General features: G+C 36.1%; 1 protein-coding gene across 3 annotated transcripts in view; it reads right to left on the bottom strand.

Moving 5' to 3' along the window:
• Positions 1-23183: 23183 nt before the first annotated feature.
• The window catches only part of LOC150106130 (uncharacterized), a 130715-nt gene continuing 129080 nt past the window's right edge, over positions 23184-24818 (bottom strand). For all 3 annotated transcript variants that reach the window (XM_090393881.1, XM_090393880.1, XM_090393882.1), the window contains exon 19: positions 23184-23740. In XM_090393881.1, coding sequence (XP_090250007.1) covers positions 23726-23740 — 15 coding nt within the window. In that variant the 3' untranslated portion in view covers positions 23184-23725. The remainder of the gene's footprint in view (positions 23741-24818) is intronic.

Genomic DNA, 24818 nt, shown 5'->3' with positions numbered 1-24818 from the left:
ACTGGAGGTATTGAATATAGCCAAGAGCAACTGGGGAACCTCTACAAACACTCACTGCTATACTGAAGTACTAGCCTATTTTCCTTAACAATCATCCCCCCAATAGCCTTGGTTTCAATTGCACTGAAGTAATACATATTGAATATAAGAATAGTCCGTGTTATTATTAAAGTTAGGAAACACAGAACTATTGGAATATAGAACTCCTTTGAAGCTATAAATCATTGCTTCTGGAAGAGGAAGGGGGGGGAATAAGAAGGAAGTTTAACCAAATAAAGAGTGACATTGATTCAGAAAATATACTTTTAAAATTAGATCTAAAAATAGAATGCCTTGAAATGCAAATCTTCGGTTGCAAAATGGAATACACAAAGCCGAACAAACCCTAGTACACGAATATAAAGCATTTATTACTAGAAAAAATGAGTGATATACCAAATGTGATGCAAATATTTATATTCAGTCATACCCCGAAGTTAGCGGTAGGTGGGACCAACAAAAAGCGAGCAAGTCGAATTCGTGTAACTCGGGTATAATTTTGCATACAAACATACAAAATATTAAACTATTACACTTTTTTTATATACTGTTAGTCAAGTGGCTTTTAATTTATCGTCCTACATGTTTCGCCAATTTTTCTATCGGCATCTTCAGGGAATACAAAATTAGTAAGCTATACGAAGGTAACAGACTAGGTTATAACTGATGGTTCTAATTCATACAAAACTTAGTACTGTGCGAGACAATGCGCGTGTCTCGGGAACGTGATTTATTTGTTATGACTCATGATGTAATTGTCAGGAAAGTTCATTTCTTTGAAGTTTAATGATCTAATTAAAGCTTTCCAAATTTCTGGTAAGGTTAGACCTTAATTCCTGTTTAGGTTTTCAGTTGTGCGGGCGACTGTAGCTGCTTCCTTGAAGGTTCGTGAATGGTAGTTATCTTCTACATAGGGCATAAGGCTCTTATCCCACTCAATGTGATGGTTGGTAGAGGCAAAGTGGCTCGAAGCTTCTAGAGGTCTGACCTACATAACTAATACCACATGAGCAAGGTATAGTATATACTCCAGAATACTTGTAGAAAGGATGAGGGTCTTTCGGTGATCTTAAAAATTTTCGAATAGTGTTGACTGGCTTGAATGCTACTCTGATATTATGTGGGTTTAGAAGGTTAGCCAATTCTTTTGTAAATGCTGCTGACAAATGGAATAGTAATAGTACTGATGTATTGGACGTCATCACGTTGTCTTTGTGGTATATCAGTCAAGAGAATCTTGTTGCAGAGTCTTTTTGGATAGCCATTTAAAGATAGCTCTCTGGATATCGTAGTTAATTCCGTTTGTAGGTCATCTTGGTCTGTTGTGTACTGCATAGCTCTTTTTCTTGAGCATATGGATAATGCTAAGTTTCTGAGCTATATGATGAGACGAGTTGAAATGGAGGTAGCGTCCAGTATTTGTAAGTTTTCTATACACAGATAGGGTGATACTATTATTGGTTTGTTTCTTTATTAGGATGTCTAGGAATGGAAGTTTTCCATCTTTTTCAATTTCTAATGTGAATTTGATGGTATGGTGGAAACTATTGATTTGGTTGAGGTAAACCATTAGTTCTTCTTTCGTATGATCCCAAATGAGAAAGATATCATCCACATATCTGTACCAAATTTTCGGTTTTGGAATGATCTGGGATAAGATTTTATCCTCTAGATCTTCCATGAATAAGTCAGCACAAGGAGGAGAGAGAGGGCTACCCATGTCTAATCCGGTGAGTTGTTTGTAGACAGTTTTTTGCCAAATAAAATAGTTAAAAAAAACCCACGCATACAAAATATTGGTTAATTTGGACCAAAGGTAAAACCAGGTTTAAAATAGATTGGTATCTTTAACATTTATTATACCCTTATACCCAAGGTAAAATACTTTCTACATTTATATCTCCTCCTGAGATTTTTATTTAATAAGATTAAAACACCCTATAGTAACTTGTTCTGGTAAAATAACGTATAAGCTCTGTATTACTAAAATCTTAGTATTTCTAGCCTGGCTCCCACTGATGAGACCTCAATAAAGGTCGAAACCGGTCTGGGTAGTGGCCCCTTGCCTTTAATACAAAGTATCACACATCTCTTCCAGGAGATGTGCTTTGCATTATGGGTAAATATCAAGATTAGTGATCAGAGCTTATTATACTTTTACCATGAGTTGCCTTGGTCTTGCACTACGTGCAGGGTCAACGAGACTTGCAACACTTGCAGGCGCAAATTTGACTTGTTTGTCTGTTTGCTTACTTGGGAAATGGAGTAAAACCTGGTTAAAAATAGCTTGGTATCTTTAATATCTATATATATATATGTATATATATATATAGATGAAAGAATGATCATTGACTCGGTTAACATACATATTTTTTTAAAAAGAATTGAATGACTAAAAACCGAGATATAAGTAAAAAGGTTTTAATATAAAAACACGACTAATTTCGGCTTGTAACAGCCTTCACCAGGTGACATTATAAAAGAAAGAAAACGAAAAAACACTAAAACACTGAAGCTAAAATAAACTTTGAACAACATACAGAGTCTCTATACATAATGATATTAAAATGTTGTGGTTGTATTTAAAGCTGTTCTTTCGTTTGTTGTATTGTTGGGAAAGTGCGTGCTAGTAGCATCTCATGAACGCCAGTGCATGATTACAGCTGAATGACTATCTGGGAGGTTGTAGCTCAAGTTATTATATATATATATATATATATATATATATATATATATATATATAATTATTATTTAATAATTACTTTGCCTAATTTGCATACACGTGTGTGGGGGGGGAGGGGTGTATTGCGTACTTCTGTGCATGCGCGCGCCAGCCTGATCTGCAAGAATGCTTAATTGAAGTATATATATATATATATATATATATATTATTGAAGTATATATATATATATAATTGAAGTGTATATATATATATATATATATATATATATATATATATATATATATATATATATATTATTGAAGTATATATATATATATAATTGAAGTATATATATATCAAACCATTATGAATGTATATATATATATATATATATGTATGTCTATGTCAGCATTTTCCAGAGAAACAGCCTCCATCCCCAAAACATCATCTAGGTTTCCACTCTATCCAAAGCCGTAGTGGAACCCATAATGTCAGACAGCCAAAAACGATCAACACAGAGCATGGGATATATTTCGTACATATCCCACCACATCAAACCTTAGAGCTTTCAAGCGTGCTCGATCCAAAGCACGCTAAGTGAGGCTTCAGAGCCAAAAACAATCATGGATCCAATTTACTACATGAGTTAATCAAATGACCAGTTCAAAAATTGTATGGGATAAAATCTGGGAAATTAAAGGCAGATATAAAGCACATTGTTTGTCTACCTTAGACCATAATAGAAATGTTATTGCTGATCCCAAAGCCATTGCAGACACTCTGGGAGAAAATTTTGCCAGAATCTCAGCAACAGCTTCATATCCTCCTGAATTTTTAATTCTGAAAGAACAGCAAGAGAAACAAAGGCTAAATGTTTCTACCAATGTTCTTGAACCATACAATCAGCCATTTATTAAGGAGGAACTAAACGTAGATCTCCTGCTATCTCACCCTAGTGCAGTAGGGCCTGATGACATCCATTATGAAATGATAAAACATCTACCGTCATCCTCTATGGATCTCCTTCTCTTACTATACAATAGAATGCTTGCAGAGGAAGAGTTTCCAAATTCTTGGCATAAGTCAATTGTCATTGCTATCCTAAAACCAGGAAAAGATCCAAAACAAGTAAATAATTATTGACCTATGCTCTTACCAGCTGTCTTTGTAAGATACTAGAGAAAATGGTTAATGCCAGACTTCTCTGGTATTTAGAAAGCAATAATATTCTCTCCAATATCCAATGTGGGTTCCGTAGACATCGCTCAACTTTAGGCCATTTAGTTCGTTTAGAAACTTGTATAAAAGATGCATTTCTGAAGCAAGAACACCTTGTTTCAGTTTATTTTTTTAACATGGTAAAAGCTTATGACATAGCCTGTAGTTATGGCATATTAAAAGACCTCTATAACCTAGGTCTTAAAGGACACCTTCCTGTATTTATTAAAAACTTTCTTTCCAGGTGATTTTTCCAAGTCAGAGTGGGAAATAAGTTATCTCGATCATATCATCAAGAACAGGGTGTTACCCAAGGCTCTGTCTTAAGTGTGACACTTTTCGCTGTTAAAATTAACTCAATCACCGAACAGCTTCCTCCCCCTGTAGACAATGCTCTATATGTCGATGACTTCACAATTCACTGCCACTCCCGTAACCTGAAGGTAATTGAAAGACAACTTCAGCAAGCAATTGATCATGTTTCTGTGTGGGATCTTAGTAATGGGTTTAGGTTTCAACAGAAAACACTGTCTGTGTACACTTCTGTCGAAAACGCACTCTTCACCCAGATCCTGAATTAAGAATGGGACGCACTATTATTCCAGTAGCTACAGAAGCCAAATTCTTGAGACTGATCTTTGACAGTAAACTTACATTTCTAGCACACATTCGTCAACTAAGAGAAAAGTGCAAGAGAGCGTTGAACCCCTTGGCACTCTATCCTCTAATGAGTGGGGGGATGATCGAGCTTTATTGCTCCATCTTTATCGCGCACTTATATGTTCAAAGCTGAACTATGGGTCTCAAGTCTATGGTTCTGCAACACAGAGTAACCTGCAATGGTTGGATTCCATCCATCATTAAGGTATACGGATAGCTACTGGTGCTTTTCACACATCACCACTCGCAGTCTTTATGTTGAAGCAAATGAACGAGCTCTATCACTTCGACGGAAACTGTTGTCTCTTAATTATGCCCTAAAGATAAAGTCTCTCTTAGATCATCCGACATGGACTAGTCTCTTTTCTCTGCACCGGGAAACTCAATACCCCACACTTCAAACTGCCATACATCCTTTTGGTATGCGTGTTTAATAGATTATGCAAGCTCTTGGTATAAATGTTGACAACATTGCCTACACTAAACATAACAGCATTCCTTCATGGCAGGTTTGCACACCATCCTGCAACCTTTCACTTTGTCAGCTACAGAAATCTCATACTCCATCATCTGTCTACCTCCTATTGTTTAATGCACACAGAGCAGCACACTCCGATTTCTTACCTATCTATACTGATGGTTCGAGAACTAACACCTCAGTTGGCTGTGCTGCTGTGTGTCCTGACATTATTATCTTCAACCAGATCCAAGCTGATTGCAGTAATTATACAGCAGAGTTACATGCCATTCAGCTTGCACTTGTTCAAATAAAAGAAAACTGGTACCAAAAGTGTATAATTTATACAGACTCATTGAGCTCTTTGCAGGCTATCTCCTCTCCTATGTATAATCCACATCCAGTACTTTATGAGGTTACTTTATGAGTTACATCTGTTTCACAAAATGAAAATCCTTAATTTTGACGAGTTGTGCTGGATTCCCAGCCATATTGGAATTAACAGAAATGAGGCTGTAGATGCATCTGCTAAATCAGCTCATACTTTCTCCACATACCGTTTGACAGTACCATATACAGACTACAGACAGTTTATACAATCAAAGCTAATTGCTCAATGGCGTTCATCATGGCAGGAAGCATTAAGAAACAAATTATATGATACTAAACCGGAAATTAAGCATTGGCATTCTAGTCAACGAATAAAGAGAAGAGAGGAAGTTGTTCTCATTAGGCTTCGGCAGAGGTCACAGTCATCTTACTCATTCTTATTTACTGAGAGCTAATGACATTCCCATGTGTGAAAAATGCAATACACAACTTACTGTTTATCATATACTGGTAGAGTGCAGCATTTTGCAAGAGAGAAATGAAATTTTTTCCTATCTGGCCAGATCATATACACTCAGACAGATGTTGACAAAAGATTGCACGATGTTTTTAATTTTTTACAAATAATTAATTTATACAAACACATTTGACTGTAATCTTGTTTATATGTAAATACTGTAATGCTTCACTATAATTGCTTTACTTTTCTACGTATATATTACAAAATATGTAATAATGTTTTGTGATGTATATGTGCAGGAGTTGAGTACTAATATGTATATTATTCGTTAGTTTAATTTCTGACCAATCATGTATTTCTGTAGCCTTGTGTTACCTCGATGTAATTTTGTTCATATGTAAACACCACACAGCCAAACTTAATTTTTATGCATACATATCGAATAATAATTCCTCTTTAACTCTATCTGTAATAACATTTGTTGTAATCTTATTGTAGCAATCTCATATGTAGATACTGCATTCCTTGGCTTGGTGTTGTACATGCATTTTGTTTATTAACTTATATTGTTGTCTAATTATGTACTGTCTTAAATGCTGCAGTAATTTTGTTTATATGTAGATACCACATTGCCAAATTTTATTTTTATGCATGCATGTTGTATAGTAATTCCTTTTTGCCTATTTATGTATGGCTGTAGAAACATCTGTTATAATTTTAATTATATGTAGATACTGCATTCTTTGGTTTGGTGTCTTGTACATGCATTTTGTTTATTTAACTTGCATTGTTGACATGTGTTGGTGAAATATATTAGGGCCAATCACCCGATATGTGGATAACTTTAGATTATGAAAGGAAACAACAATCCAAAACAAAACCGCAGAGCACACTTCAATCCTCCCCCTATGGTGGTGGCAGTCAAAGCCCACAGGGAAGCCTTCAGCCTGATGAAGGAAAGAAGCGCTCTAAACACTATTTCTGGAGGAAACCCATAATCATCTCAAGTTATAATGTTCGCCCTCCTAAAATGTGGAAAATTATATGAACTTTGCAGGAGAACAGAGGCAAACCACGTGGACGCAATCTGCATATATGAGCATGAAATCAGGTCCCATAATCATAAATGAACCATTGTGTACTCATCTGCAGATCAATCTGGAAATGACAGAACCGGAATCCTGGTAAACCCCAAAATAACAATTATATGTGCATATGCACCTATAGAAGCAGCAGAGGATAAAGACAAAGAAACCTTCTATCAAAATCTAGTCCACTACATTATCAAAATACCTACACGCACTACGCACATAGTTGGAGGGGACTTCAATACACAAATCGGAAAAGATGTATCGGTAAACACAAAAAACATAGGAAAATATACCTACCATGACTCAACCAATGGAAATGGCCATCTTCTTGCGGACTTTTGCAATTCTCAGAACTTGATATCTCTTCTTATGAAGCTAGTACTATGGTAGCAACTAATAACCAGATCAAGATAAGATAAGGAATCCTGACATGATTGATTGTTCATATGATGACGTCATTGTGTGTGTGGCATCATTGGTTTGGAATGTTTGGAATTTCTCTGGAGGTATTTGTGTCAATGGCTTCAGTTCTTGAGTTTTTGTTCACGTATGGAATTATGGGTGATGGTAGAGATAAGGATTCGTGACGTGATTGGTGGGACACTTCTGACCAGATCAAGATCGAGATCAAATAAGGAATCATGACGTGAAGGTTTGTTGTTATCAGATGAAGATAAGTGACATCATTTGTTAGTTGAAATAAGTGATGCCATTTGTTAATTGTAAATAAGTGATGCCATTTGTTAATTGTAAATAAGTGACATTATTGTTTTGAATGGAAAGGAAGATATATTAGTGTATAAGGAATCATGTCGTGATTGGTGGGACACTTTTAACCAGATCAAGATAAGATGAGGAATCGTGACGTGGATGTGTTTTATAAAGTTTGAATGTTTGGAATTTCACTGCCTCCCCCCTTCTGTCAGGAACATCACGTGGTGTGTTGGGTTCACGTATTGTGTTGTGGGTAATATTTAGAGATAAGAATCGTGATGTTATGTGTTTGGAAATTTCTGGGGAGCATATGTCTCTCTGTGATATCACATGGTGTTTTGGTTTGCATATGGAATTGTGGGCAATATTTTTAAGATAAGATATCTTGGAATTTTCCCAGGGTGACACACATCCGTCATTGTTGTCATGTTTTTGTATTTGGTTGTCTATAGATGGCTGTACTAATTTTCCAATACATTTTGGGGTATTTCTTTCCAGTTAATGGGTGGGAATTCTTAGAGTACAGTTGTGATGGCGGCAGTGATTAGGCTTTTCTGAATAATTTATCTATATGCTGGTGTCCCTCACACACACACACACACATTAGACATGAAAAGTTGCTAATGTATCCATGTTGATACTCTAATATGTACCCTATGATTGATTATTCTTATGAAAAAAATTCAGTATTAGAATTACTCTTAGCAAAACATACGAGTAGTGATTATTGAAATTACAAATATCAATTGTTATGTTTAAGTTAAAAAAAAATTAACTTACATTTCTTTCCAGAATGGGAACATCTTGGGGACTATCTAGGTTTTCTGAATATTCCAAATTGTTGATTTTTAACATATATTCACAGCACAGAACACAAACACAAGTCTGAAAATTCAGTTAACTTTTTCATTATAGGTTAAGGGCTAACATATATTCACAGCACAAAAAAACACACAAAACATAGCAGTTGAAAGATATTTCTGTAAATAACGAGAAAATATAGTTGACACATTTTAGATTACCAACCGTTTGGTTCTGTTCGTTTTCTTGGAGATGAGTCATTCATTTCTGGTCTTAATTTTCGGTTCTAAAAAAAAGAAAACGCTTTTTTTTCCTGCAAAGTTATCAGTATCAGTTGGAGGTGAGATTGCTAAAAGTTGTCTGCAAATGGGAAGCTCACTCATCTCCACTAGGCTGAGCAGACATTTTCTGGAGGAGAGAGAGATGAGGGGTTGGAGTATGGGGTGGGAGAGCATTGCAGTGAAGCGTTTCTTTCTTTTTTTTTCGTTCTGCATTTATCAGTATCAGTTGGAGGTGACATCACTAAAAGATATCTGCAAATGATGAGTTCACTCATCTCCACTAGTCTGAGCAGGCATCTTCTGGAGGAGAGGGAGGAGAATAGGGGAATGATGGGGTTAGGAAGGTGGAGTGGGAGAGCATTGCAGGGAAGACCTCTGTCACCCTCTTGACTACCTTTTCACTTCCACCACCTAATGCTATTTTTCCCCATCCCAACATTTTCGGACATATGAGTAAGAGAACTAGTCACATGGACTAACTTCAAAAACACTTTTTGAGGATACAATACTTAACATAATAAGGACAAATAATATAGAATACCCTTCAAGCCACAGAGATAAGGAATCTCACATAAACACATCACAAAAATGATGTAAGATAATCTCACATCAACATCATATCCAATAGCATGTAGAAACATGTCTGTGAATCATCTGCATGACAGTTTCATTTTGGAGGAACGGTCAGGGTTAAGGGTCAGGTAAACTGTACTATAAGGAAAAACAAATGAGTCAAGTGTCTTTGATGTTTTGTCAATTCGTTCGTCCAGTGCAGCTATCATATTGTGTTGTGGTGTTTTATGTTCAGGAAAGTAAAGTAAAATAATGGGTGAGCCACAAAAGTCATTGAAATTTTCTTTCTTCAGGAAAATATATTGTGATTATTTATGTATATTGTGATGTATTTATCCAGGACGATATGATTATTATGTATTTTGTGATGTATTTATCCAGGACCACTTGGGAAAAGTTATGCAGGAAGTGGCTGATATCCTCGGCTACTTGCAGTTGACTATGAAATGGACCTCGGTGATTGTTATTTTCTGAAATGTTAAGATGGGGAACTAATACTTGATGATACAGGAGCTGATGGAAGTAAAGGTTTTCTATTAGTTGTGAAGAAGCTGAGAAATTTTCACCAAAAATGTATGACATTGATAATCATTTACTATTTTTGGAAACTGAATTACCAGCTATTTGTTTCATGATTAAAACTATTGCTAATCATTTAAATTCACCAATGGTAAAATTAGACTTTCAAGATTTTATTTAATTCGATAAAGATTCTTTATTTTGGGACACGAACATTTTACAAAAACTGTTTGTGTATATTTGCTGACAAAAGAATACACAGAATGTTTAGTGAGGCATGGTGTCATTTCCAGACTGACACAATACCAAATGTATGGAGCTGTGCTTACCATGGTATCTCATTTAAAAACTCTTTTGTGTGACCAGCTATTTTGATGTAATGTAAACAAGAAAAAGTGAGTAACAAAAATTTTATTAATTGAACGCTTTGGAAAATGTTGAGTGTAAACTAAATACTGTGTAATATTTTTAGGTAATTACATGTTTAGAATTTTTCTCTGTGAATATACTTGTAAATAGTATTTCAGCAAAACAAAATATGTGCATTTGTAACCTTAAATGAACAAAGATGTGTGCTTTTGTTGTTGTTGTGTTTTTCCATAGTGATTTTTTACTCAGTTATTCTGATTAGAAATTGATAATTAAATCCACAACTTTATACCTCAATGCAATTCTGTTTAATTATTGTAAAAAAATTACTACTGTGAAATTAAAGCCAGGAATGGGGAAAAAACAAAAGTGTTCAAAACTGATATCCATGTAATTGATTATTTTAGAAATTGTCTAATGCTACCTATTGAATTATTTGAGTTATCTGAAAACAATTCATTCACATATTTGAAAATCTGAACTGTTAGAATTTGTTTTACAGAGAGACAGCAGATAATTAACTCCAAAACCTGACTTAAACTCTTAAAGTTTGGTATAGAAAAAATTTTTGTACTCTCCAGATAACACAAATACAAATTTTACCTTTCGCCACCCAAAGTAAGGTAAAAACACACCAACATTATATCCAACAGCATGCGAAAACATGTCATTGAGTCATCTGTGCAAAAGGTTCATTTTTGAAAGAATCGGCAGGGTAGGGCACAGAAAGGATAAACAGCCATATAGTCGAGTGACTTTGGACTTAAGGTAATCATTCATCCATTGCAGCTGCTGTATTGTGTTGTGGTGTCTTGTGTTCGGTAATGTAAAAATAATGGGCAAGCCACAAAATTCTTTGAAAGTTTCTTTGTGAAAAGTTCTAATTGTTCAGAATTTTGTAACAGAAAGTTAACATAAAATATAAGATCAGAGCTAATAATCAGTGAAATAATAATAATTATAATAATTATAATAAATAACTATTTATTATAATTATATTGTGCCATTATTATAATATAATTATTATAAAGTAAATGGTGCCAAATGAAGTAATGCAAGAAGAAGAATGAAGAAAAACGAATATGCAAAATCTACAGTGGGTGAAAAATATGAATTTTCGGTTATCATTGCTATAATTGATGTATAATTTCTTTTCAATAAGACTTCAAATTTATTTCCTAAAGAAATTTGTATTTCTGATGGAATTATTGTAAGATATGCATTGACGAAATCGTCTTGAAGTTGGAAAGAATTACCTGAAAGAGTTGAAAAACAGAATTCCTGGTTGGTCGATTGGTAGAGCCTCTGCTACTAATGGCTCAATTAAGTAAGTTTGAGCACGGTTAGTAGTTTGAAGGGGAACGATCATTCGATGCTGTTGGCACACTCTCCCTCGATGAGTCTTTGGAGGTGTCTAATAATAATAATAATGATAATAAAATATAACCATCAGCTGAAGTTGGGAATTGGTTCACTATCTCTGAACAAACTAAGAAATTGGATGATAGACTCAACATGCAAATATCAAATATTACTCACCAAAGGAAGAGAAAAATCAAAAAGATTAACGAGGTTAATAAGGAGGCCTGTTCTTGATTTAAATGAAATTGGATGTCTAAAACGTGAAAACATAACATGTACTTTTAATGCTTTTGGAAACATGACAAAAGATTCTGTGCTTTGAATAATGCTCAGAAATATATTTATTGGTTTCAAAACAATAAATATGCAACCCTTAATTTTACTACAGTAATAAATTCAAAATGATCACCAAATGAAAATTAACATTCAGATGAGAGTCACATTGTCAAACACCACATGATGGCGATTTCACAAGAATGGGAAGCACCTTTGAACAACAGTGAAAATTTAACAATAAGATGATTCAGGAACAAAAAAAAGTAGATTGTATTTTCCACTGTATTTATTTTCTGTATGTTAGATCAGTAAATACAATTTGTAAATAATATTTCACTCAGATGAAATGTGTAAATTTAAATGAACAAATTGGGTGTCGTTGATGTGTTATACAAATTTAGGTAAGACCATAACATATATATTTTTTTTCCTTTGGAAATTTCATGCCACAAACTAATCAAAGACTTTTTTGACTCAGTGAATTAAAAGTCTTATTTGTTCATGCATGCCCTCAAATATTTCAAGAAACGGTCAAGTCTTGGAAGCAAAAGGAATAATCGGGTATTAGATTAATAGCCAGAATTCTAGTGGAGAAGATTTCACCTGAAAAGTCACAATACTGTTAGAATTTGGTTATTTTACAGAGGGACATTAGATATTTTAAACCAACACGTTAATAAAACTCTTAAAAAGATTGCTGTAGAAAAAAGGTATCGTAGTGTTCAGATAAAATCAAGTGAATCAACATGCATATAACAAATAATACTTGTCATTGAGAGAAAATAAAAAAAAAACATTAACGAACTTAATAGGCAGACTCATTCTTCATTTAAATGATATCAAATGATGAAAACAATATTTCCATGAATTTCAAAACTTTGAAAAGCTGATGAATTTCTTGTTTGCTGTGATCATTAATATTTATTTGAGGGTAAACATTTTTTTTTCTTTCTTTCTTTCTTTCTTTCTTTCTTTCTTTCTTTCTTTATGAGCTAATTTTCATTTGAAATAAGAATAAATAATTATTTATTTGTATGAATAAATAATAATCGTGGTAAAATATATATATCCCTATATATATCGCTACTGTGAAATAAATGTCGGGCTGAGAGGACAATCAATTGGGACTAATGGAAATGAGTTTTACATAGCTGAACTATGTAAAAACCATAGTTCAAAATCACGTGAATTATATCTAAGCACCAGTGGGAAATCATACACTATGAACATCAGTGCAAAGTGAAATCAGAAGAATAAGAAAAAAATACTGTCTTTTTCACTTTATTTAATTTCTGTATGTTAGATTCAGTAAATACAATTTGTTAATAATATTACAGTCAAATAAATGGTAACATAGAAATTAACAAAGTATATATATTACAGAGCTAATATTCATTTGAAATAAATTCCAGTTTCCTGGCTACACAAAATGTAAACAAACAAACAAGCCATCTACTTGAAAACAATAAGTGTATAAAATCCTTAATCAGGAATGAATAATTTTAGGATATGTGTCTTCACAATCATGTGAATGCTAATCACTTAGTCATATGTAAGTGTTTGAGAAAGATCCAACTGTAGGAATATGATACCTTTTGAACAGTACTGCAACTCATATATTACAGGATGTGATTAATACAAACAGACTAAACTACAGACTAATGCCAGAAATAAATGACATTAACAGAAAGGCAAGCACTGAGTTTACTTTTCTTCCATGACGTCGGTAATCAGAGAAGCTAAAGAAGTTGGGAAAAAACGTGGGAAATTATACTTTTCGAACATCATCTAACAGGATGTGATTAGTTGTATACTAAATGAGTGACTATAGTTCCACAGTCTGAAAAGAGAACCAAAAACTAAGAACGGAAATTAATGAGCCAACTCCAAGAAAACGAACAGAACCAAAGGTGGTAATCTAACATGTGTCAACTATATTTTCTCGTTATTTACAGAAATATCTTTCAACTGCTATGTTTTGTGTGTTTTTTGTGCTGTGAATATATGTTAGCCCTTAACCTATAATGAAAAAGTTAACTGCATTTTCAGACTTGTGTTTGTGTTCTGTGCTGTGAATATATGTTAAAAATCAACAATTTGGAATATTCAGAAAACCTAGCTAGTCCCCAAGATGTTCCCATTCTGGAAAGAAATGTAAGTATTTTTTTTTAACTTAAACATAACAATTGATAATTGTAATTTCAATAATCACTACTCGTATGTTTTGCTAAGCATAATTCTAATACTGAATAATTTTTTTTCATAAGAATTATCATAGGGTACATATTAGAGTATCAACATGGATACATTAGCGACTTTTCATGTCTAATGTGTATGTGTGTTTGAGGGACACCAGCATATAATTAAATTATTCAGAAAAGCCTAATCAGAGCCATCACGACTCTACTCTGAGAATTCCGACCCTTTAACAGGAAAGAAACACCCAAAATGTATTGGAAAATTGGTACAGACATCTATAGACAACCAAAGACAAAACATAATGACAATGATGGACGTGTGTGTCACCCTGGGAAAATTCCAATATATCTTATCTCAAAAAGCGCCCACAATTCCATAGCCAAACAAAACACCATGTGATATCACAGAGAGACATGTGTTCCCCAGAAATTTCCAAACACATAACGTCACGATTCTTATCTATTCTTATCTCTAAATATTACCCACAATACTAATGCGAACCCAACACACCACATGCTATTTCTGACAGAAGTGGGGCCCCAGTGAAATTCCAACATTCCAAACTCTACAATAACACATCCATGTCAGGATTCCGCATCTTATCTTGATCTTGATCTGGTTAAAAGTGTCCCACCAATCACGACACGATTCCTTATCCACTAATATATCTTCCTTTCAATTCAAAACAATAATGTCACTTATTTACAACTAACAAATGATGTCAATTATCTTCATCTGATAACAACAAACATTCATGTCATGATTCCTTATCTGATCTTGATCTTGATCTGGTTTAAAGTGTCCCACCAATCACGACACAATTCCTTATCTCTACCATCACTGATAATTCCATATGTGATCCAAAACACAAGAACTCCCCAGGGAAATTCCAAACATTTCAAACCAATTAAATCACACACACAATGATGTCATCAGATGGACAACCAATCATGTAACGATTCCTTATCTTATCTTGATCTTGATCTGGTTATTAGTGGCTACCATACTACTGAAGCTCTCTCAAAAGATAAAGAAGCCTACATCCAGAACGTCTGTCAAGAGCTAGAAAACTGTCAAAAATTGCACAAAACAAGAGACACTTACAAAATGGCAAAGTCCTGAGCACAGCAGAAAGAAAACCCAGAGTATTGAGAATCAAGAAAAAAGATGGAACCTCGTTTGAAAACAAGACCGAAGAACTGATGAATGGAAGGCACATTTCCAAACATGCCAACCCCAAACATTGATTTCATCCCAAAAACATAGTACTGGAAACTCTTAGCATCAACGATTTCACCATGCAACTATTCACAATGGTCCTTGAACAACAATAAGCAGGAAAATCACCAGGAACAGATGGCATCACAGTTCAGGCTTTAAAGCACTGTTCTACAGATATCAAAGAACAACTTCTACACATATATACTTTTGCACTTTTTCTGAGAAATTTCCTGAACAGTGGAAAGTGGGTCTAAGAATACGAATTCCAAAAAAAGGGTAATTTGAACAAACCTGAAAACTACAGAGGAATCACACTCCTCTCTACTTCACTAAAATCTACAATAGAATGATATTAAATAGAATCGAACCACATATAGCTCCATTACTTCGTACAAACCAGGCTGGATTCTTCAGTAAACGTGATACTCTAGTACACATTCACTGCATCAGAAGACTAATAGAAGGTTCAAAGGACAAAAATCTACCATTGCTTTTGAACTTTATTGACTTTACTAAACATTTGATTCTGTTGACAGGGAAAGACTATGGGAAACGCTCAAACTTTATAGCATTCCATCTAAACATATCGGGGCAATCAAGGCACCCTACCAGGGATATCAAGCCAAAGTACTAGTTAAAAGAGACAAAACAGACAGTTTTCCCATCATCATAGGAGTCCTACAGGGAAATACTGTGGCCCCATATCTCTTCATCGTAGTGATTGACTATATTTTTAAATTAATGCAAGTTAAATCTTGAATCCTTGTCAAAGACTGATATATACAGATGAACCTTGAAGACCTGAGCTTGGCAGATGATATAGTCCTCATTGACTCCAACATTGCAGATGCCCAAAGCCAGTTCAACAGCCTTAGGAGAACTGCAGAAATATTTGGACTAAAAATACCCCCCCCCCCAAAAAAAAAAGATATTAAAACATCAGATAGATGGGCACATCTATATAACACAAAATGATATCACCTTGAAGAAGTAGAGGACTTTGTGTACCTTGGAGCCCACATCTCAGATTCCTTAACAGACATTAAAACAAGAAAACAGAAAGCACTGCAGTTCCACAGAAGTCTTAATAAAGTATGGAAGTCGAGCCTCATCTTAAAGAAGACGAAGATTCGTCTTTACAAGTGCACCAGCCAGCCAGTCTATCTTTCTGCACGGCTCCCAGACCTGGAACATCTCAACAAAAGCAGCAACCAATATTATAAATAGCTTTGGAACTATTTGTCCAAGAAATATCCTGGATTACTCCTGGGAAGAAACATTCCCAATCTCTACTATTTCAGATGAAACCCAGCAAGATCCTCTAGTCAGTATTGTTCAAAGAAACCAAATGAAATGGCTCAGCCACCAACTCAGACATCCACCCTCTGTACCCTTTTATGCTCTGGTCCTCTACGCCCCTACAGATGGAAAAAGAAAAAGAGCCAGAACCCAAACTCTATATTGGAAATACATCAGCAAAATTCTTCCCGTTTTTCCCCGAATTCTCTACATCAGAGATCCATCAATTAGCATATGACAGAGAAGCCTGGTTTTCCTTCACGTCATAACAACCTCCAAGTCCTATCTTACTGTACACAGACTACTTATTTGTTTTGATTGGTTTCCCTATTTATAATTGTAAAATTATAAATAAATGATGATGAAAAATGATGATGATGATTGTTAACAATTTTTATACTACTGTATCCTTTAACTTTGTGTGTTGCTGTTCCCTCTGCAGCAATTCTGTTACTATGTAGATGCTTCTTGGAACCTAATATTTGTACAGGCATATTGTTTACAATTTTCGTTAACTGCTTATGTATAGTTGTAATCTTAGTATGGCACAATATGACCTTTGAGGGATTTTGTGCGGAATAAACTATAAACCAACCAAACAACCAACCATCAAAGCAGCACTGAGTTCAGCGACAGATCGAGGACGTGCTGCTCTGGACCTCAATCGTTGCTCCAATTCGTCCTACATGTGTTCGATAGGGTTGAGGTCAGGACTGCGCATGCCACGGCAGTTGTTTATCAGCCATCTCTTCATACCATTCTATAACAGCTGCAGCTTTGTGGCATGGGGCATTGTCGTCTTGATAGTAACACAGGTCCGTTCTATAAAATCTCCACAGTGTACACAGCACCTGATTATCCAGAATATCAGTTACTGAGCTGCCTTCATTGAACCACTAACAACGACCAGTGGTGTCAATCGAAACCAACTGAATGCACACCCCACCATTACTCCTCCACCACCAAACTTTACTGAGGGTACAACCAGTACCGTAATCAGGATTTAATCTTGGGGGTCCGAGTTGAGTACACGATTTGAGAATACACACTACGCATCGCATACGACCTATGACTGAGCATCTGCAATGATCGCTAATTCATAAGTAGCGTAGAAATAGAAGACATGACACAGCATAAATAAAAAAAAAAATTAATTAGGAAAAGGTTTTTGGAAAATTTTCTAGTGTTTTTCCTTTTTGTAGTGGAGGACAGGGCCCCTTTCCCCCCTCTGGGTGTGCCACTGGGTACAACACAGTGTGGTAACAAACGTTCACCAGGCTTCCTCCATACTCACACTGTGCCATCAGACTGGTGAACCTAACAGGTGAACCTTCATTCATCGCTCCAGAGTACCGTTTTCCACTGGTCAATTGTCCATTTCATGCGGTCTTTGCACCAGGCTAGACGAGTCGCCTTGTTCGGCTGGTGTGCCTCTGCTCTTCCGTGGAAACCTTTTTTCTTGCCACCCGTTTTAACACGCTCCTGTCCTTGTCCCTGTCAGTCATTTTCGGCGACCATCCTGCGTGTTTTCCTGGATCAGTGATGCCAGAACATCTTCATTTGTTGATCACATCGCCAACCGTTGTTTTCGGATGCTCCAGATGAGCGGCAATGGCACACATGGACATGCCACCAATGTGACAGCCCACGATGATACCTCGCTCGAAGTCACCGAGTTCACGTCGTGTTGCCATACCACCAGTATTCAATTGCTACAATGAAATACTGCTTCCTGCTATCTGCACACCGGTTTTGATCATATTATTAACAACCTGGAATGTTCCATAACTTCAAATAACAGGGATGTTAGGACAATTATTGGTAGGTGTGTGTGTGTGTGTGTGTGTGTGTGTGTGTGTGTGTGTGTGTGTGTGTGTGTGTGTGTGTGTGTGTGTGTGTGTGCACTGTATATATATATATATATATATATACAGTATAATTCCTAATTATCTACCAACGATACGCTTGTAATGATATAAACAATGCCAGTCAGTTTGGCATTAAAGTGATAATGATATCAGATGGATGACAGGTGAAGGCCAGAGTAGGAGGATTGCCTACTAACCAGCTGTCTCTGCTTCCTAGGTAAACCCCTCTTATCATGACAAAAGTATCGTTATCCCTCTGGATAACGACAGTTTTGTCAGCACATATGTTGTCAAGCACATCTACATATCTATCCTAGATTCTGAAGGTGTGCCCTAATATTATCTTTGAATTGTTTGTTGTCAGTTCCGTGTGGCTTTGTCATTACTTTCGAATGAATTGACTACACACGTATCACACTGATGGGACTAAGCAGCAACAAAATGAAGATAATTATCGGTAGGGAGTCGAAGCCAAAGGTCACCTATAAGAAATGCAGACAGAAATAGCACAGCTGATCATTTGAACATTGATAAAAAAAAAAAACTGGCATCGAGATAAGGAATTTGTTTTCCAATTTTATAAAACTTATATGGTGGAATGTTCTAATCTGTCGTCATAGGAACCGTCTACCATCCTGCCACCATCTGTGTGTGTGCGTGTGTGCGTGCTTTTCAAAATTCATAGATGAATGGGACAGAGATGAGAGGTTTGAAATGTACAACTTACTAGAATGGTTCTACAGAGGAAAATGCAGAAATAGGCCTCTTGTAATATGTCTTTTGACTCAATGAAAACAAAGGACTCCTTGCAATAATAATGATAATAATAAAAGAATAATAATGAGTGTGTGTTTCACTACATAATACAAAAAAATAAATAATTTCAAAGTTTTAGATTCTGTGTCTGTACAGACACTCTTCAGAATTCTGTGGTAATGACCAAACGATATTTTATATATATATATATATATATTCTAAGAAGACTACTTCAGAGCTTACTAGCTGTGAAGTAGTGTCTTCTGCAAAAAAAGTAGACCAAGTTTTTTGGCGTCTGCAAAAGCGATAATTGAAATGGAGATGTGCCAAGAAAGATCAGATGTGCAGGTCAGTCCAAGAAGAGAAATTGTCAACGTGTTTGGATATTTCAGTATTACTGAAGGTAAGGAGAGAGGCATGCAAGTTCTTTCTTGCAAGATATCAGACAGAACTGCTTTTGGTGGTTATTTTTCCAAGGTTGTCCTTGTCTCACATGGATAAAGCTAAGAGAGTTCTAAGTTCAGGTCCCTGGTTATGAAAGCTCTTGAGGATTCTAATACTTGAACACTACAAGGTTAGCCAAATGAAAAGGAGGAATGGAGTGTACTATCATCAGCAAAGCTGCGGATAGGATTGGAAGTCTGCGAGAGCGGCTATTTATATACAACAGGAAGAGAGAGTGGGTGAAAGAACAGAAGCTTGGTGTGGTCCTGCATTGATGGGGAAATCTGAGAAGTGTAAACCACCCACCATGATATTTAGTGAGTGGCTAGTGAGAAAGTCGGCAATCCACTTCAAGAGTGAGGAAGGCAGACCACTGGCCATTTGTTAAGTAGCTCCCCCCTGTGCCAAACCCGATCGAATACCTTCGAAATATCGAGGGCAAACACAGGAGTTTCTCCATATTTCTCCATGGCCCGAGTCCAGAGGTAGGTGGTGAAAGCAAGATCAGCTATAGATCGTGAGTGGCGGAATCCATACTGCTGGTCACTGATTAGTTGGTATGTCTCTAGGTGGTTCAGGAGTTGGTTGTTGATGACCTTCTCCATAATTTTAGAGAGAAACAGAAGTGAGAGTAATTTGACGGTAGATTGTTGGTTGAGTTTTATTACATGTCTTTGGGATGGGCTGGATGTGGACCTGTTTCCATGTTGCTGGGTAGACGACACTTGAGTAGGATATATTGAAGAGACGATACAGAATGGGTGTTGGTTCTGGGGGTACAATTTTTTAACACAATAGTTGTGATACCATCGGTACCAGATGCCTTGTTTGTGTTCAGAATATTAAGGATTCTTAGAATTTATTTTTGTCCGAAGAGTATGGGAGGCATGAAGGAAGCCGTTCTTAGTGAATTGGAGGGAACTTTGTCCAAGTCATCAAATCAGGAATTGGAGGAGAAGGTGATACCTGTAAGTTGGCCTTGTCTTTAGGTGAGGTAACTGCAATACCATCCAGATGTGAGAGTGGTAGAAACCTGTGTGGGCAAAGGTTGCATACAATAGCTTGTTAAGGAGCAGGAAGCGAGTTTGCAGCATTTGGCCCTTTCAAAGTCTGACTTGGACTTGATGATGATTCTTTTGTGATCTGCAGTATAGGCAGAGTGGGAAGTTGGAGTTTTGGTCTTGAGCCATTCATGTAAGAAGTTTTTTTCTTTTACAGCATTGGCACAATTTTTTGAGAACCAGAGCTTGGACGGTAGCTGAGAATTTAGAATGGAATGAGGGATGAAGCCTGTGAGAATGACTTCTGTTATTCGGTCTGAGTAGGTGTCTGGATTAGAACTGAATCTAGTGGAACCATGAGATGGAGGAATAGAAGTCGTTGAGGTCCTCCCAGTTGGCCCATTTGGTTTCGAAGTATAGGATATTTTGAACTGGTGGGTGAAGGTTGTTTTTTTGGTAAAAGAGACTTGTATGAGATTGTGGTCCAAGTTACCAAGAGGAGAACCAACAACCACAGCATACCTGGAAGGGAAGCTTGTTAGGAAGAGGTCAAGTGTGTTGGCAAATTTGGAGAGGGTTGTCAAATATTCTGGTGGGACGATTGGTGATCTGAGATAGATCATTGCTGATGGCAAACACCTTGGCATCCCTACCTGCTTGATTGGTGAAACTGGAGAAGGGGAGCCAATATGGGTTTTGATATTGAAGTTCCCAAAAAGGATGACCTCGCTATTGGGATATTTTGACGGTAGAAAGTTCAGCTTTAGAGAGAGATAGTTGAAGAGGTCAGAGTGGTTGACGGAGTTTGGAAAACGATAAGGATGCATATGAAAAGGGCAGGTTGATTTGGTAGAGAAACTTTGAGTCAGAGCAGATCCAACAGTGGGTATTGAAGGATTTGCAGCTTCATGGTATGTCAGTTCTAATGAATGCACAAGTGCCGCCCTTATTGTGGAAAGGGCTGTCTAATGTGTAATTTTGCAGTTGAGGTGCACAGTGGCTGTTGAGGTTGCCAGATTGTTAGATGGGGTTCTGATAGGAATAGTAGTTCTGGTTGAGATGACTGTAAGTGGTGGTTCACATCGTTTATATTGCTGTTTAGGCCACGGATGGATGAAGTTGATGTGGAATTGTTTTTTTTTTTTTTTTTTGGCAAGGATTAGTGTTGGTGGATTGTTTGGTTGGATTTCTGTTTTTTTTTTATTTTTTATAATTTTTTGTTTGATTTTTGACGTGTTTTTTATGGCTGGATTTGTTTTTTGTTGTTTATTATGTGTTGTTTTGAGCTACTTTTTGTAGAGAATTTTTGAGATCCGCAATAAAGTTGCATTTGTTTTGGTTGTGGTTCATTGTGTTTGGTGAGGAAGTGGGGCATGCTGCGACAGGTGACAGACTTACAAACATACCGCCCACACATAGAAGACTCGGTCTCCTGTCCATACGTGACTTCCACAGTTTTCCTTGCAACCACAATGTTTGGTCTTCCTCCAGTCACGATAAACTCTAAACCAACAAACGCTTGACTAGGTTCTTGTGGCGACAGGTGCACTTCCTAGTGAGTGTGCTTACTTTACATAAGCATTCATAGCTGGAGACGTAAAAAGTATGACAGGGTCTGTAAATGGTAGAACTTTTATGACTGAAGACCAGTCGTGGCGCAAGATAATGTTTAGCTCCTCCTGTATTGAATATCAGTGCATCGCACTTCGGAAGCTTCTCTGCCAAAATGGTCAATATACGGCATTTCTTTCTTTTTTTTTTTCCTTGCTGCCAAAGTATGGGATTTCCCTCATTGATCTGTGAAAAGCTAAAGCAAATCTGACTTTTCTTATTTTCGACATCTTTAAAATGTGAGGACATGTCAGTATCTCCAGAATGGTCTATTTGATCAACATAATTGCCGCACGAACAGCGAATTTTGTTAAGACCTGGTTTCTTGTGTGGAAGATGATGAGATTAAGGAGACTTTAAGAATCTGAAGATCTTGTAGAGTGGATGAAGGCTACTTTTATGTCGTGACTTTGGAGAAAAGCCATAAGATTGCAGACGTAAAGAAAGATGAGCACACCTTTGGTATGTCATGTTAAAAATAAAAAATAAAAAAGATAAAAAATAAAATAAAATAAAAGATAAAAATAAAAACAAAAAGAGATAAAAAGAATCCCATTCAACGAGCGCGGAATATTTTTTCGGGTCATTTTGCCAGTAAATCTAACAACATGGACATTTCCTAGCGAACATTCACAATTTCAAACTTGATTAAATCTCATTCAGCCAAGAAAGAGTTATTACAGTATATAATTTGGGCAGCTTTGTTGCGTTCTGGCCCGATAACATTTTCATGTGGTTCCAAACATCGGATGGGAACTCTGGTGTGACTTAATACGGACAGACATTATAAAAGTACTCTAACCATCCCCTTCTCACACAAACCCTTCATTGGTAATATAATGATATTTGATCGAAACGTACCTATTGAAATTTACGGAAGTTCATTCGGACCACAAGGACATTTTCAGTAATAATGCCAAAAACTACTCAACTTTGGATTGGTGGGAAAATGAATGATCACAAAATGCATATTTCTTATGACTGTCTTTAATCATATTCCTGTTTTGTTAATATACCTCCAGAGATGCATCGTAATAATTGAAAACAAAAAATAACAAATGAAAATTTCCAAAGATATCTGATAGGATGCTACATACACATCTATTGCATAAATAAAAACAAACTGGGGGTGAATTTTCTGAACAGAAACATTCCTTAATACAGTGGTTTCCTTATCGGCACGCGACTACCAATACTTGTCCGATTCAGTCACCTGTGTATAGTTAGGAAAGATACGGATCGGGAATAGCCTCCATTAAATGTTTTGATTAGTATTTCGAAAGCAGTTTAAAAACAAATTATAATTCTCCATACATTTTTTTTAAAAAAATTGTTATTATTAATGTTGTTTCAAATATCTGTTACGCTTTAGTTTATTTTTTGCATATGATCTAACACTTATTACCAAGAAGAGCATATTAAACCAACTGAACAGATGTTTTCAGTCTAGTCGAACTTATCATCATGTTTTTAAACAAAAAATCACAAACAGTATCAGCTTCAGATTCTTCCCATCATGTTTCGTGAATCTGAAACCAAAAAATGCTTTATTGACGACTACCTCAAGCAAATAACTAAATAATGGAAATATATAAAATGTATACAAAATTGTTAATTTTAAAAACAATCATATATATATATATATACTATTTTTGAAAACTTCTTATTAAGTTTAACTTCTTGAGCTGAACTCAAACAGAAGTGGGAAACATAAGCAATCAACACTTACCCGAAGTCTCAGGATGATGGAGTTTCCCTCCATGTATTTCCTACTAAACTCCTCAACTTGGTCACTGCAGAAAAATTTGGTAACGCGAAATCCATCATTCTTTTCACTCGTAGGTTTCTGATAATATTCTTTATCCAACCCGTGTGAGGTCGGATCCATCGTAATTTTGAAATCGGCTCGCCCATCTATCTGATTTCGCATGAAAATTGTGTAGGCGATATTATCAAGTGTGTAGTGTGTATTCTCAAATCGTCTACTCGGCTCGGCTCCCCCAAGATTAAATCCGGAGTGCACCACTACACACACACACACACACACACACATGTATAATATATATATATATATATATATATATATATACACAGAGTCCGTCAAAAAAAATCTATACACACATTATCAGATGTCATCTAAGGTCTCTTTTCGAAGTTGTGTCGAATCACGGTAGCAATATGTAGTACGATGTTTTCTCAAAAGATGTCGTTACTCACATGAATACTATCATCAACACGTGACCGTTAGGAAAGTCAAACAAAATGGCGCCATCTTGTTGGAAGAGAAATTGAATGGCAAGTAAAATGGATGTGCATAGCATATCCAAGTACACTTGACCAGTAACAGTCATCGCCTCCATTGTCGTTCCACTTCAACAACATTCTCAAATTTGAAATACCACTTTAAAATGGTCTTGCGTTCCTCGAACGACAATCGCGCCTTGGCCATTTTGTTTGACTGTCCTATCTTACCGGTTACGCGTTGATGTTAGCATTGAGTAACGACAATTTTGGAGAGAACGTCATTCGTTCAACTTCGAAAAAAGACCATCCGTAGATAACATCTGTTAAAGTATGTATACATGTTTTTGATGGACTCTGTGAGTG

Source organism: Typopeltis vanoorti, chromosome 6, assembly GCF_054136105.1.
Source record: "Typopeltis vanoorti isolate ZY-2024b chromosome 6, IOZ_Tvanoo_1.0, whole genome shotgun sequence".
In the NCBI taxonomy this organism is placed as follows: domain Eukaryota; kingdom Metazoa; phylum Arthropoda; class Arachnida; order Uropygi; family Thelyphonidae; genus Typopeltis; species Typopeltis vanoorti.
The sequence above is the reverse complement of the archived record's forward strand: the minus strand, read 5'-3'. Positions and strand labels throughout refer to the sequence as shown.